At 44.5% G+C, this 15,949-nt stretch overlaps 1 protein-coding gene across 4 annotated transcripts in view; it reads right to left on the bottom strand.

Annotated features, from left to right (window-relative positions):
• Positions 1-15,689, bottom strand: part of ANKRD29 (ankyrin repeat domain 29) — a 36,307-nt gene extending 20,618 nt beyond the window's left edge. Inside the window, exons 1-3 of one of the 4 annotated variants that reach the window (XM_017644775.3) lie at positions 15,620-15,689; positions 3,970-4,228; positions 3,681-3,779 (exon numbers count right to left, since the gene is read on the bottom strand). In XM_017644775.3, the coding sequence (XP_017500264.2) occupies positions 3,681-3,761 (81 nt within the window). In that variant the 5' untranslated portion in view covers positions 3,762-3,779; positions 3,970-4,228; positions 15,620-15,689. Of the gene's footprint in view, positions 1-3,680; positions 3,780-3,969; positions 4,229-15,372; positions 15,574-15,619 lie in introns of those variants that run through there. The other 3 variants (XM_017644773.3, XM_037017663.2, XM_073212897.1) reach the window with 3 other exon arrangements.
• Between the last annotated feature and the right edge of the window lie 260 nt (positions 15,690-15,949).

A 15,949-nucleotide genomic window follows, 5' to 3' on the forward strand; every position in this document is an offset into this window, starting at 1 on the left:
CTTGTTCAGAGAAGCAACAAGATGAAAGGAAAACTTTATTCTTGGTGTAAAGAGATGAATGGTAGATCCCTAAAAGATATGTCCCTGTCCTAATTCCCAGAACTTGTGACTATTACCTTATGTGGTGAAATATATTAAGGATTTACAGAGGAGGCGCTTATCCTGGCTGGCCCTAAATCCAAGGCCAAGGGTCTTTACAAGGGCAGAGAGACATCTGATACAGAGAAGAGGAAGAGGCAATGTGACCACAGAAGCATAGGTTAGAGTGGTAGGGTCACGAGTCAAGGAATGCCAACAGCTTCCAGAGGCTGGAAGAGGTAAAGATCAGATTTCCCCTGCAACCTCCAGAGGGAATATGGGCTGTGGACACACTTGAATGGTCTAGCGTCCAGAATCATAAAAGTATAAATTTCTGTTGTTTTAAGCCACCTAGTTTGTAGTAATTTGTTACAGCAGGCACCGAGAATGTGAATATGCTTGGTGTAGTGTTTGGGAAACACTGGTATTCATTTACACAGGGAAAAATTCTGGTAGAGCTCTGATTACAAACTTAAGTGGCCTGGAGTAGAAAGCTACCCATGCAAGAAACAACTGAAGTTGTTCACTCAAATGAGCCCAAATACTTCTCAAAATAGGTCATATTAATAAGAAAAGCTTGATCTCAAATTTCAAGCTGATTAGTGATATTCTGAGACACAATTTTTAGCATCCTCTCTTCCTAGCCATTTTTACAAGCCTACTCAAAGACTGGTACCCCAACCATGGTATAATGTAAGCAAAATCACCATTCCACTCTTGTGGGCATATATACTTTCATATAAAGATGCTCTTCTCTGTAGTGCTTTGAACAAAGATGAAGCTAACACTACACTTTTCCAGGCACAGTGAAGAGAAAATCTACTTTCCATGGCTTACCTGGAAGTGTTAAAGTGGTCGGTTCTTACCCAGGTGTGAGAAGCCAGGAAGAGAATGCCTTAAGGATTACTGATCACTCTGAAACTTGTGTGTGCATGTGTACGTGGGTGCGTATGTGTATGCATGTGTGTGTATGACAGGGAACAATGAGGCCCACCACTGTGGCCTTCCACATACTAATGCCTTCCCACACATGACCAGCATCTCAGGCTGTGACCCCAGCCAGACTTCATCCCAGGAAGGCAAAGGTGATGTGACTATGCCCAGAGCCTTCCTGCCAGCAATGAAGGAGTGATTTTCTCCTTGGTTCCCACATAAATGAGTGGGAGCGTCTTCTCATTGCTTTCTTATGCTGGAGGGTGCTGGGTTCCAGAAACCTTAAAATGCAACTAGGTCTGGAGGAAAAAACTTGACTGGAATAAAAAAAAAAATCTCATCTTAATAGACATTAACTTTTAGAGACTACTACCAAGGGTCATTTCTAGGAATTGTTTTTCATGAAGAGAAAGGATTTGTTTTTCAAAAAATTTTGTTGATGCATTAATGATAAAAATCACATTTACAGCAGTTTGAGTTAATTTGGGAACATACATATATTATTAACCATTGTGCCCATGGACACAGCAATGTGTAGACAGTGGAGCTGGCCTTCAATCTGGAAGATGAATCAAGGTCTTCAGTACATATGCTTCACTACTGAAACCCAGGGCTTCCTGATAGCTGCATAAGCAGTTCCTAAACCTGAGTGTTTTACTGGTTCTCTAGAGCAATGGTCTTTCAGGACCATCAACTTGCAGGTTGTCTTTCAAGCAAGCTCTGTGTGTCTAACTAGCCAAACTAAGAACATGATGACAGGCACATTTTCAGGAAACAAATATCCTCACATTGCAAAACAGATTAAGAATGAACCAAGGTAGAAAGAAGTCTGCTATACAAGTAATTCCACAGCACTGCGAGGCACTTTTAGCTCCCAAATCACATGAGGTGTGGGATGGGGCCTGTTTCGCTTGAGGCTGGCATGGCCTCAGGAAATGCAGGGGACCAGTGGGAACTTATGTAGCATCATCATTTGGGCCACAAGATTACCTCTAGTTTGGACACACTTAGGTAAGTCCTTAAGGGCCACTGGGTTCAGTACACAATAGCTTTCAACTCCAAGAATGTTAATTGAGCAACTGGAACCAAACAGATAAATACAAAACCATAAAAACTGTACATTGGCTGGAAATCAAACAAGTGTTTCTCTTCTTTTCTCAATTGTTCTGAAGAGGTCTTTGTGCATGGTCAACTTATCCTTCAGGATAAAGTTTTTTGGGAAGGCAGTTCTGGATCATACTGTTTTTATTAGAGAAATCTGTCTTTTCTTTAAAGTTATAATAAACAGACTGCAAAGCAGGGAGGAAAAATTAAAAGATTAGGGTAATTTTTAAACTATAATTCTACATGGGCCCAAACATTTTCCTCCCAGAAGGAAAACAGCTGCCGAAGTGAAAATGACCTACAACAATGACCCAGTGTTACAGAAATTGCTCAGAAGAATCTGTCTGGGGGAAGGCTGATTGAATTTGCTGTAGTCTCTCTGTACTGTAATGCTTCTCTCAATAGACTAGGCTTGCTGATCCAGGGCTATGGAGAACCAGATGCCAGATTCTCTCCATCAGATGTCACTCTTCCATGGTCCAAGGCCAAGGTGACTCCTGGGGGGAGACAGGGGAAATGGGAGGGTCTTCTAGATGCCCCATGGAACAGCTGAACCCTTGTACTGGTGAATCTTAATTTGCTCCACTCTGGGTGGCAGTTTAGCCTGGAACAGGGGGTGTACTGCTGTTGAAAGTTTCGTTGATGAATCGTTCTTTCGGAAACAGCAACTGCAGGGCAGCTCCTTGGCTAAGAGTGGCTCAAGGAGAAGCAAGAGCTCCAGCCCAACCTGGTGCCTGCCCTGGGATGCCCACTGAGGGTCTGAGGCAGTGTGAACTGAGAGTATGCACGAGCTCCAGCCTGGCTTGTGTTCACCCTGGGATGCCCACCTTGGGTCTGAGTCAGTGTGGACTAAGTGGTCAGATTCACTCCAGGAACGACCTGTGGATGTGTCTCCATAAAGGTTAATTTATCAAACCTTAGATCTGCTTAGAAGTATATGGAACCTCCTCAGACCTGAATCCCAAAATATGTTAAATGTGCGCCAGCCTCCCACTCTCCTTTGCATTGGAGCAGAATGGATTTTCTGGCCAGACCCAAGTCCAGAGATCACTCTTAAGTGAAATGCAGGACTAGGCTCACATCTTAGTCCAATGTTTACCACATGGCTTTTGCAGGAATGCTTACTTATCACGCAGCCAGTCAAAGTAGTCCTTTGAAAATATGGTTTGGTGAGGATGAATGAGACAGTGTAGAAAGTGAGCCTCATGCAGAACAGGTTGGTGACCCAATCCTTCTAAAAATATAATGATCTCTACAAAACCCTATAAATTCTATAGCACCTGATCCCAAGGGAAGAAGGAAGTACTGACTGGGATGAAATGCATGAGGGTTTAAACAACAGGGTTAGAGGTTAGATTATCTCAGACTGGAAGGCATGCTGGAGAAGATACATTCAACCCAAGTATAACCAATGGTCTGTTCCTGGGCTATATTTTAGGCTAGATAAATTTGCAATCCGGGCTTTAATGTCATAGCAAAAAAGTAATTTTACTCATTTTCCTTACCAATTCACTTGACTTTCTGGCAGCTGGGTCATTCTTACTCAAGTGTAAAAGCCAACCTACCTCTCTCTGGAGATTGATGTCTGCTCCTTGCAGGACTAGTTCCCTCACACAGTCTATGTGACCAGTGTAGGCGGCCACCATGAGAAGCGTGGTGCCATGCTGGGTGGAGGAGAGACAGGCAACAGTTAGGCCTTGTATGGCAGTGTGAATTCTCCAACTAGCACCTTTTTCCTCATGGAATGTGCCAGTTCTGACTCCCAGCGAAGGGCCTCTTTCCCTATTGCGGCTGCCTTCTGTGTTATGCATATAACGGTTTCCCCAATGTTTTCAAGTTCGCCATGGTACATACCTTGGAATTTTTGAAAAGGATAAAGCAAGCAAACACATGAAGAAGTAGATAAGCACTGAAAAGGGAAATGTGTTGATGAGGTGCTCTCGTGCCAACGGGGGAAATGGCATGCTCTTGGCATGCAAATACCGCACGAATCAATCCGTACACTGTCCCTGCAGTCCACGTCCACCCGACCACTGTTCAGCAGCAGCCTGAGTAGAGCCAGGTTTCCTCTCCTTGCTGCCCAGAATGCAGCGTTGGCAAGCGGAGTTTCCTTCTGCAGAGGCAAAATGAAACAGGATCTTACACTCGCCTTTAGTTTAACATGATCACTCCTATGCAAATACAAAATCTGCATAGAAAAACTGTGTGCCAAAAAGGCAGAATTCCAAGATGTGCTGTATCCCTTGATGGTTGCTCCTCCAGAAATAGATGATTGTCATATACTTGGTTACGGACTGCATCCTGTTTTATACCAGGTACCCAGTCTGAATGTGGTTATGAAGGGCAATGTTGTTGATAACACAGCACTATTAATACCCTATTTCCCACCAATGTCCTCACTTTCCTGCCTGTGTTTTGTTCACGGTTTCCTTTCTCCTTGAAATGAATTTTTCCCCATCCCTCAAGGCCAAGTCTCTGCTGAAATGCTATTTCCTCCTTGAAACATTCCCAAATCTCTCTTCACCTCTAAGCAGATTTCCCAATTCTGACTTCCCAAGTTTACTGTACCTTTCTATGCCCTCAACTTTCTGCCTGATCCCAGCTAACAGAGCAAATGCCTTTCTCTCCCTCCACCTAATTTTCTTTTTAAGCTTCAGCTGGAACTTGCCAGAAATTTCAGTTCAGAACAAGGAACTCGGGGCAAAAAACGCTGTTACGTATCCTGTTCATAAGGATCCTTCTCTCCACGGTGGCAAAGTTAACACCTGAACCATACTTTTGTTGAGGCAAAGAGCTGGAGAACATCTCCAAAACTCAGAGCAGCAAAGTTGACTGCAGTACAATTTTCTTTTCTAAAACAAATCGACTTGGATTTGTAAAGAGCAGCCCATAGCAGGGGAGGGGAGGGAGGAGCTCTGAAAACAGACATATCCAGTTTCAACTTCAGCCCTGGGCAAGTGCCAAGCCCTGGTGGGTCTCCGTTCCTTCCTTAGATGGATCACATCACCTGCCTTGAAGTTTATGGTAAGGATTAAATGATGTCAGTTCACTGACTAAGATGGTGCCCAACCCACCATAACTGCTTACAAATGCTAGTTTCCTTCCCTCTCTCCACATTTCTTTACAAACTTAGAATCAACAGGCAAAATTAAATCCAGAGTATTGGTACTAGTAAAGAATGTTGCTGGTCTTGGGGAGTTTTCTAGTATTGAAATTGTTTTACAAAAACACCTTTTTGGGTGGGCTTAAAACACTTATCTGACCCAAAAGGTCTTTTGTGCAGTATGTCTTTTAAGTATAGTGATAAGGTATTAAATACAACACCAAATTTATCTATGGCAAGGTAAAAAGAAAACACCAACAATTTTAGCTGGCCCACAGGGTCATCTAAAAAAGCACAGTGATAGCCTGATGGCAGTGTTTGTTGGCATCAGGACTCATGTCAGAAGCCTTTCAGCAAACACACAACTTTAAGTGTTCTTGTGCATTCTTATATGAGAGCAGAGAAACAATGATAAGCAGATTACAAGCATACTTTGAATAGTTTCATATCTCAGATAGGAGGAAAAAAGTCACCTCAAATTCCAGATGAATAGTTTACTTTTCTGAAGGTGCAAATTTTGCTGCTATCCCAGGAGTTTTCCAGCCAAATGGCTATTCATAATTCAATACCTGTGGCGTTTTGCACCCGCTGGGCCTAATGTTATAGTTGTTAGTAACTGCGTGAAGCAATGGCCAGGTTTGACTTTATAACAAATCATGAAACAATGCCCTTTTAACAAAGAGATTGCACAAGGTCAAAATGATGTTATGGAGGACGAATTAGGGAGAGAATTTAATGTGCACCATGTAACAGTTCTACTGGCTTTTCCTAAAACATGAAAGCTTGAAAGTAATAAAATATACATCATTTCTGGTGATTTTGTTGTTTCTCTTTAACCCCAAACATTTTTTAAAAACCATCTGGAAACTGCAAAAATCTATTGTTAAAACAAGTTCTCCAACTGGGAGCTCTCCTGCCTTTAGAATGGCCATGGGGATTCCGCTCCTGTTCAGGCTAGACATCCTGGTCTTCCATAAGCTTCTAGAAACTGAGCTTTGTGAAAATCTGTAAATATTTTATTTTGACCATAAGAGCTTAATTTACTGGCAAGTGGATGCAGGTTAGAGTAGTTGGTTTTGGGGTAAGAGCTGAGTTCAAGTCCTGGCCCTGCTGCTTCCCAGCTCTGTGACCTTGGGCATGTTACTTAACTGTTCTCTACCCCAGTAGACTGGGAATAACAGTAATAGTTGGAGTACCTCTTATGTCTTGCTAGAGGCTTGAGATAACATAGATAAACACACTTCAACAGTAGAAACACCAAACATGCTAGCGTTAAGTGGTTTTCACATCTCTTTAACATCCTTGTCCAGGTGACCTCATTTGCTTGGTCACTGGCACATGCTAGATACAGTGGCACTTGCCAGGGTCTAGGACAAGAGGTATGAGTCAATTTTGATCTCTGCTCCATTGTCTTTATGACCTGGTAGGAAAATAAGTCATGTCAACAGGCATCAGAAGTTATTATAGATGTTAGAATAGGAATGCAGGTACTTGTAGTGAGAGCAGGTACTTGTAGTGAGAGCAGAGATTGGTTGCATCAGTCTGAGAAGGGTGGCCATGAACGGCTTCAAAGAGAAGGAATTCCTGAGGAGATTTTTGAGAGATGAGTAGAGGCCTGGGTGACGAGCCTTCCAGATGACAGGGTAGTGAGGCAAAGACATGCGGGCTCGCCACAGCATTCTGGGAACTGTCACTAGCTCTGTGTGTGTGTGTGTAGGAGCAGGGGGCTGGGAACTGTCACTAGCTCTGTGTGTGTGTGTGTGTGTGTGTGTAGGAGCAGGGGGCCGCATTCTGGGAACTGTCACTAGCTCTGTGTGTGTGTGTGTGTGTGTGTAGGAGCAGGGGGCTGGGAACTGTCACTAGCTCTGTGTGTGTGTGTGTGTGTGTGTAGGAGCAGGGGGCCAGGGAACTGTCACTAGCTGTGTGTGTGTGTGTGTGTGTGTGTGTGTGTGTGTGTGTGTGTGTGTGTGTGTGTGTGTGTGTGTGTGTGTGTGTGTGTGTGTGTGTGTGTGTGTGTGTGTGTGTGTGTGTGTGTGTGTGCTGTCTCTGCAGTGTGTCTGTGTGTGTGTGTGTGTGTGTGTGTGTGTGTGTGTGTGTGTGTGTGTGTGTGTGTGTGTGTGTAGGAGCAGGGGGCCAGGGCCAGATCCCAGAGGGCTGCTGTGCCCTGCTGCAGTCTGACTTCATGCTGGCAGGCACTGGAGAGTCATGGGAGGGTTTCAAGGTGTGCAGATACTGTCAGTTTTGCATTTCTGAAAGGTCCCTGTGGCAGCCTCAGGGAGACTGGACTGAAGACTGGAGTCAGACTGAGGTCGGTGTCTAGAGGGCTGGGAAAACTTCTGCACTGACTGGACAAGAGAAGATGCGGCCGAGCTGTGGCAACAGCAGTGTGATGGGAGGGGGATACGACTGGACACGTTTTCAGGGACTAAACTGAATAATTTTGGTCTGTGATTGTGCCGGAGAGGAGCTCGAGCAGTCTGGACTGACCCCAGGTTTCTGGTTTGAGTGCCTGGTTGAAGTGGTGCCATGCCTGAAAGTCGAAAATACTGTATGGGGCAGGTTTTGGGAAAAAATAATGATTTCCTCTTTGAACATGCTGAGTTTGAAGTGCCTCTGGGCACTTGGTGGAAATGTCTAGCAAGGAAGTGGGAAGTTCTTTATCACACAGTGGCTGACACATTTATTGGAGGGCAGAATAGTGAGCTAATACTTACAGTGCTTACTCAGTACCACTTGGTCTATCCTCTGCCTATCCTAGCTTGTTTAATCCTCATCACAGATACGTGAGGTGGGTGCTGTTGAGGTACAGTAGGGACATGGGACAGGCATCATGATTAGTTTTTCTGCCTATGATGAAAAATGCTAAGATATGAATAGTATAGTAAGAACAGGAGGGATTCTATCTTAAGGCTAAGATTCTATTTTAAAACCAAGGAGTTAGGAGGTGAATATTCCTAACACACTTTATGATAATTAGTCAACAACTGACCCTATCTTAAGGCAGGGTAAGCATTCCTAAATGATATGTCCCCACTACTTGAGGAGAACCATTCTCTTGGAAAAGAATAGGATCAATAAATTCCTTGTGTTAAGTTTATCTTACAGAGTATCTAGAGGACTGACTACGGATGACAACATAATGTCTGTCCCTGGAGACAGACATCATGAGACCCCATGTTAAGCCTCCTTTCCCTGGCCTTTTATGCCATTTCTGAAATCCTTAAAAGACATGAATCCTAAGCCTTTAAGCACACCTCCTCACTGAGGTTGCCCACACTCCCCTTTCTTTGAGTGTGTACTTTGCATTAAATAAAGCCTTCTTGCTGCTCAACTTATTGTGTCTTGTCTCTGCACTCTTCCAAGCCTCTTGGGAGATTAATGAGACCTATTTTCCCAGTGACAAGCATCTTTGTTACTTTGCTATTTCATTCAATTTTCTAGACTTCGGCACAAGTCTTCTCACTCTGTGTTCTACTTCAGACAAATAGGGAAGTGCTACTGAGATCTGATTTGGGCTTGCCAGTTCCCATCGGCTGGGTGACCCAGACGTGACAGTATGATTATGCTGTTTAGTAGGCAGACTGAAAATCTCCCTTCTTTGCTTTGGGAAGTTCGCAGCACATAATCCCACTTCATCCAGTGCTCTGTGGCTTCCCCAAATCCTGGGGTCGGATGGGCTTAGTCCCCATACTGTGCAGATTCAAGCAGACACTGGACTCTAGGACCCCCTGGCTTCAGGAGCTGGCAAGGGATGTGCCCTGTGCCAAGCAGGAGTTCCATGGACTTCCCTTTCCACCCTCTGTTCTTCCTTGCTTTCTATAGCCTGCATTACTGCAGCCATTCACTACCACTCTCGCTTTAATGAATTCCTTCCTTACTTGATCAGATGAAGAACCGTCCCCCATCCAGGTTGAGGTTTCACCTAGTGCACAGGGAAAGACGTACCCAGCATCAGCATCAGCTGCCCAGCAACACTATTTCCATTGCACTTGGATGAGGTAAGTGAAAATGACAAGGTGGGCTTCAGCCCAGGCAGGTCGGTGTTTGGGGCTGCCTCTCAGCCATCACTGTTCTGCCTCCTGCGGACTCTCCTGTACACACACAGCGAGGATGACGCAGCGCCGACTCCCACAACCTCCTTCTTAGCCTCACTCCAAGCTCCTCTTCTGCTATGATGGGAAGTCCCCTGACCGTCTTTCTCTGTGGGGTCTATACACATCCCATTGCCCGGATAACTTCCAAACCTCCTCTGGCGCAATACGCACCTCATCACAAATGCTGTGGACTGAACAGGGGCAAGCCCGTTAGCCTTTAAAGGAGACAATGCCTGTGGAAATGCTTTACACAAATCATAAAGCACTTTACCAATCGTGTTATAACTATTTAACCTCTTCCTTAATTTTTCTGATCTCTGCGAGGCCAGTGAGCTTGTTGATTGTGATAATGAGAAACAGCAATGCCAACCAAAACTGGGATCTTGTTCTGTATCAGCAGGGTGGTATATCCCAAGTACAAACTTCCACATATGCTCTACTTTGTTCTTTCCTCCTTGACTGCCAGAATTTTAGCTCCTACACTGCTCATCAGTACACTTTCAGAAATTAAGTACAGGAAGGAAGGGGAGAGGAAACATAGAAGGGAAAGAAGTTGTCACTTGTACAGATCTGGAATTCTGATTAAAAGCTAAGAGGGGATACAGATTTAAACTCTTAGTGTAAAAAGGGGTTTAGAATAAAGAAGGGTTTAGAATTGATTTCAATTGTGTACTTACTAATTCAACCAAGAGAACATTAGCTTTACCCAATAATGAATTTCTTTAATGTTAGCAGCCACATTATATAAGGATACAGTGAAGGATTGAGAAGCCAGGTTCAGCAGCATGCTTTTGAGATGTCACTGGCTATTCTAATCCACTGTCCCACTTAATGCTAAGTATCTGAAAATTTCAGAATGCTTAATGAACATAAAAAAGCTTAAACCTTGTGTTATCAGTATTGTTACACTTGTGTAAATGATAGGAAACTGAAGAGAGAAAGTCAGTGATTTGCCCTCGGCCTTGTGCCTTAGAGGTAGATCATGCAACACTGGCATCTCCAAACGCAGAACCCAAGGCGATGGTTAAAGTCTGCTTAAAACAAGAATGTCCACAATAGGCAAATCTGTAGAGATAGAAAGTAGCTTAGCAGTTACCTAAAGCTGGGCAGTTTGGGTATAGAGAGTTATTGTTAATGGGTATGTGGTTTCTTTCCAGGGTGATTAAAATATTCTGAAATTGTGCTGATGGTTGCACAACCTTGAGAATATACTAAAAACATCTGAAACCAACACTTTAAGTGGGGGAATTACATGGTATGTGATCTGTATTTCAATAAAGCTGTTTAAAAAACATATGGCTTTGTAAATTTATTTTCCTGGGGCTCATTCAAATAAATGAGCTGATTGGTGAACTGGCATTGGTTATGAGATAATTTATATATTTTCAGAGCAAGGATGAAATAAACCAGTTCCTGTGCTTCTGGCCAAGACATGAGCAGCTGGTTCTTATTACCAAGATGAAACATGGCATGGAGATGCTTTATCCTCATGGGTAAGACATGCTCAAGAAAGACCCAGGTATTATTATTATTTTACCTAGCAATGTTTCCTATTATGGGAACCTCACCCACTGTGATAGAGTCTAATCCCCCAATTGTATAGACTTTTGGCAACCTTAGCCTGGAAGAATAAGTCCTGAGTAGTTGAAATAGCTGTTATAAAAGTCAAAAGCCAATGAACTGAAATCTATTAACTTTATTCCAAAAAAAGGCTCAGACCTACACTTTGAGTTTGCTTTTACTTTAAAAATAATTCTAACAAACGTGTCTGTTTTCCCAAACAGAACAAATTAGAAGCTGCCAATTATGAAAGAGGAAGCTTACAGAAGGCAAACTGATACCAACAAAAAGTGACTGCTGACAGTGTAATGAAGGAAGAATAGCAGTTAGACACAAAGGGGTCTAGGTGGTTCAGAAGCAAATGGATCTACGTGCAATGACTGAGTCATCCTGAAGAGGCTAAATTGTGATTTATAACACTGTCAACTCTCTCACAGATTCTACCAGATTCTACTGTCAACTCTCGAACAGATTTAAACTTTGGAGGCTTAGGCTTGGGACACTCAGTGACTATGGCCCTATGAGATTTTCAGGGACATATGAAAATGAAAAAGTTTATCCAGGGCTCCAAAATAAAAGTTAATGAATATTTAATTATATAGCTATAAAATGTCCTATCTTGTCAACTTTATCAATTGCTAAATTTGGTATTCAAAAAATATTGATGACCCATGCAAATAAATGTATGGGTCTGATTTTCTTATTACATAAGAATTATTGACTATACATGACAACTGCAGGAATATCATGGACAAATGTAAATGAAATGCAATTCATGGCTAAGTAATTTAAAAAGCAACAGCATAACAATCCTTCCAGAAATGTACAATAAAACGTCTCTACTATTCTCATGGTCTAGGGATCCATTTTAATGTTTGAAGTGATGTTAGCTAGGGCTAGCACAAGCATAGTCAACTGGTCTGCGACTCTGCCCCTCTCCCCCTCAAGCCTACCTTAGGTGTCTTCTGAAACGCCACTTCATGGAACATATTACCCCTTCATCTCTAAGGCAGCACAGAGCACTTCCTTGGTCTTCCTGCTGGGAGCTCCTGAGCACTTTGATCTGGTGGCCACTGGGCCTTCTCCCACACTACCCACAGGCTGGGGAATGGGGTGAGGCACGCCTTGCTCTGCTTCCAGACACTGCCTTCTGGCCAAGTACATGAATCTCTGCTCCTTCCCCACTCAGGCTATCCCACCTTCTCATCCTCTGCTTCATCTCGCCTGGTAGTTGCTGCTTTCTGATCATTCTTCTTTATTTACTGAAAATTCTGGCACCTTCTTTCTATCCACCCCCAATTCTGATCTCATCCTGGCTTCACTTTACAAAAAAACTGATGGTGGTGCTCACCCTCACCTCCTTTCCTCTTTCTCCAGGGGGAGAGGTCTTCCCCCACCTGCCTAGTTAACCCCTGCAAGTGATGGAGCCCTGCTCGCACTCTGCCTCTCCATCTTCTGATACCTCGACACTCAGGCCCATCAGCCCTCGGCTCCCGACCTTCTCAGCACTCCCTAGCGTCGTTTTTATACTCCCTAGCATCGTTTTTAAATACTTTTTTATTTAAGATACAATTTACATACTGTAAAACTCACCCCTTTAAAGCATATAATTCAGTGGTTTTTAATGGATATTTATGGGAGTACAGTCATTACTATTCCATCTTCATTATCCCAAAAATAAATTTAGTACCTATCAACAATCACTCCCCAACTTCCCCTTCTTTCCCAGGCCCAGGCAACCACTAATCACTTTCTGTCTCTATGGATTTGCCTATTCTGGACATTTCCCATAAAAAGAATCATACAGTGTGTGGCCCTTTGTGTCTGGCTTCTTTCATCTAGCTTTTCAAGGTTCACACACAGGGAAGCACACAGTTCTCTGTTCCTTTTTATTGTTGAGTGATACTCCATTTCATGGACAGACCATCTTATGGACTGAAGGTCTGTGTCCCCCCCCAAATGCACATGTGGAAACCCTAACTCCCAATGTGATGGTATTTGGAGGTGAGGTCTTTGGGAAGGAATTAGATTTAGATGAGGTCCTAAGGGTGGAGCCCCCATGACAGGATCGGTGCCCTTATATGGAAAGGGAGAGACACCAGGGCTTCCTCTTTCCTCCCTGTGAGAACACTGTGAGAAGGCAGCTGTTCGAAAGCCAGGAAGAGGGCTCTTTTCAGACCAGAAGTCTACTGGCACCTTGATCTTGAACTTCCAAGCCTCCAGAACTGTGAGAAATAACATGTCTGTTGTTTAAGCCATCCAGTCTGTGGTATTCTGTTATGGCCATTCAAGATAATACGTGCCACATTTTGTTTATTATCAGTAATTAAACAAATGATTGGACATTTGGGTCATTTCCATTTTTTTGGCCAGGTGTGAATAACATTGCAATGAAAGTTTGTGTACAAGTTTCTGTGTGAACAGGTTTTCATTTCTTTGGCTATATACCTAAGGAGGGGAATTGCTGGATCATATGGTAAGTTTAACTTTTGGAAGAACAGCGAGACTGTATTCTAATATGGATCCATCATTTTTCATTCCTTTCAGCAGTGTATGAAGATTCCAACTTCTCCACATCTTTGCCAATAGCTGTCATTGTCTGTCCTGTCAACTCTTGTTATCCTAGTGCACATGAAGTAGTATTTCCTTAGCGTTTTGATTTGCATTTCTCTGATGGCTAATGGTGCTAGGCATCTTTTCAGGTGCTTATTAGCCATTTGTACACCTTCTGGAGAAAAATGTCTTTTCAAAAAGTATCTCCTTTGCCCATTTTCAATTGGGTTCTTGTCTTTTTATTGTTGAGATATCTGGCATCGCTTAAAAATGCTCAAGTCCCCACCATGTTAAAGCAAACAAAACCTTGCCCAACCCTAAATGCCCACTGCAGCTGCTGAAAATTCCTGCAGAAATTTTTGAGAGTTCTCTGTGCTGGTGGTTTCTGCCCACTCTCTTCTCAAGCTCTTGCAGTCTGGCTCCTGAACCAAACCTCTTCACTGGAAGTGCTCTCAGCAAAGTCACCAGTGGCTGTTTTGTTACTAAAGTCAATGGACACTTTTCAATTCTTAGCTTGTTTGCTATCTCTGCAGTATGTGCCACAGAGTCCCTCTCCTTTATTGAGATGCTTAGCTTCAATGCTTCTGATTGTTCTCATACATCTCTGGCTACTTCTCAGTTGTCTCACTAGGCTTCTCCTACTCTGAGCATTCTTAAGTTCTGATCGTGTTCAAGATTCTGTCCTCCATCCACATATTTTACACATTCACATGGTCTCACAGGGCAATCACATTCACTCCCATGGCTTCAATTACCACTTAACATTGCTCATTCCTGAATCTCACCTCTATCTCCTGCTTAGATTATGTCCTGGGTTCCTGGCTTATATATATGTGTCTAATCAACATCTCTACTTGGACATCCATCCTTAAACTTTACATATCCCAAACCAAACATTTTATCTTTACCTCCTTGGGCTTCCTTAACTCAGTGAAAAACACCAATTACTGAATTCCATAGAGTAAAAATTTTAAAGTGACTTACATTTGTCTACTTCCTTCCATCCTCAACACCTACCCCCTGCTCCAGTATTATTTAACAAGATGACCCTAACAGCCTCGGAGTGCTCTCCCAGCTCCACTCTCTTCACCAGATCAGAGAGCTTTCTAACATGCAAATCTGACCATGTGCTTCCTCTGCTTATCTAAGCTACAGTAAGAATCAGGATTACACTGGTTTTGGAGCCAGACACACTAGGATTTCAATCTTAACACCATTCATTTACTCATTGCAAGGCTGTGGGAGGAGTTATTTAACTTGCCAATGTTTTAGTTTTCTTGTTTAAAAAGAGAAAGAGAGCGAGCCATCAGAGTTCCATACATCTCATGGGTCTTCCTGAGGATTCAGGATGCACGGTGATGTCCTGAGTTCAAAGTGGGGCACATTTAAGTGCTCAATACATTTCAACTATTATTTTTATTAGTCTCTTTCAACAGAGGCGAATTAATCTCACTTTCATCCTAAAAGGTGAGGATTAAAACCAAGAACTTGATAAACGCTTTTAAGACAAAACTCCTTCGGACACTGAAGCCTGGTAATCAATTGCCGCTCCCCTCCGTGCTGGTCCCTCGGTTTCAATCTCCAAAAACTATTCAGGAGAGGAGGCTGCAGCGGGGCGGCTGGCATTCCGAATGGAGGACGCAGAACCGGAATCTGGCTGCAGGCTCTGTCCTCCCAGGCGCGGCTGCCGGAAAGCCCTAACCGAGGGCATCCTCCCCGCCCCCGTTACCGCGGCGACAGTCCCCGCTGCCCCCTCGCCCGCAGCCAGGCTCACCTGACCCGCAGCCCTGAGGACCGCAAGCCGCTCGAGTGAAGCCACACACCCTAACCGCAAACCGCAGGAGCCACCCCCGCCCGGTCCCTTCCTCCGACCCCACGGTCACCCGGGAGGCCCGCTCCACCCTTCTACCCCCGGCCCGGCACGCCCTCCCGCGCCCCGGCGCTCACCTTGAAGGACATCCTGCACATGTCCACGGCCGCCCCAGCGCCCCCCGGCGCGCTTCCGGAGAGGGAACCCGCCCCGAACCTCCTCCCTGCCGCGTTCCGCAGAGGGGCGGGGCCCGCGGAGCCGCCACCGCCCTGCCCCGCCGCGGCCTCCGACGGAGCTAGGCCCGGAGGGCGGGCGAGGGGCGGTGCCGGGGGCGGGGCGGGGCGGGGCTAGAGGTCAGGACGAGGCGTCGCCCGCTCTGCCTACCTCACGTGCACTCCAGATTCCGCACGCACTGTGCACGCTGGGCACACCCACTCTCACACGTCCCCACTCGCCCTCTCATGCACACTCGACTCTACACCACACTGCGCACACTCTCCACGTTACGCACATGCAACGCTATCCTTGCTCCCGTCCACACACCCACTTCCTCATACACTCCACGCGCATCCGCATTCCTGTTACACACAGCGCGGTCTGGCCACATGACTCTCAGCCTTCATTACAGCACAAATATGATGATGGTGTAAATGAAACATGAGAAAAAATTTCACCCACTGTCTTCCCACCCTTTCAAATAGCTATTTTAATTTT

Source organism: Manis javanica, chromosome 9 (assembly GCF_040802235.1).
Source record: "Manis javanica isolate MJ-LG chromosome 9, MJ_LKY, whole genome shotgun sequence".
Classification (NCBI taxonomy): Eukaryota; Metazoa; Chordata; class Mammalia; order Pholidota; family Manidae; genus Manis; species Manis javanica.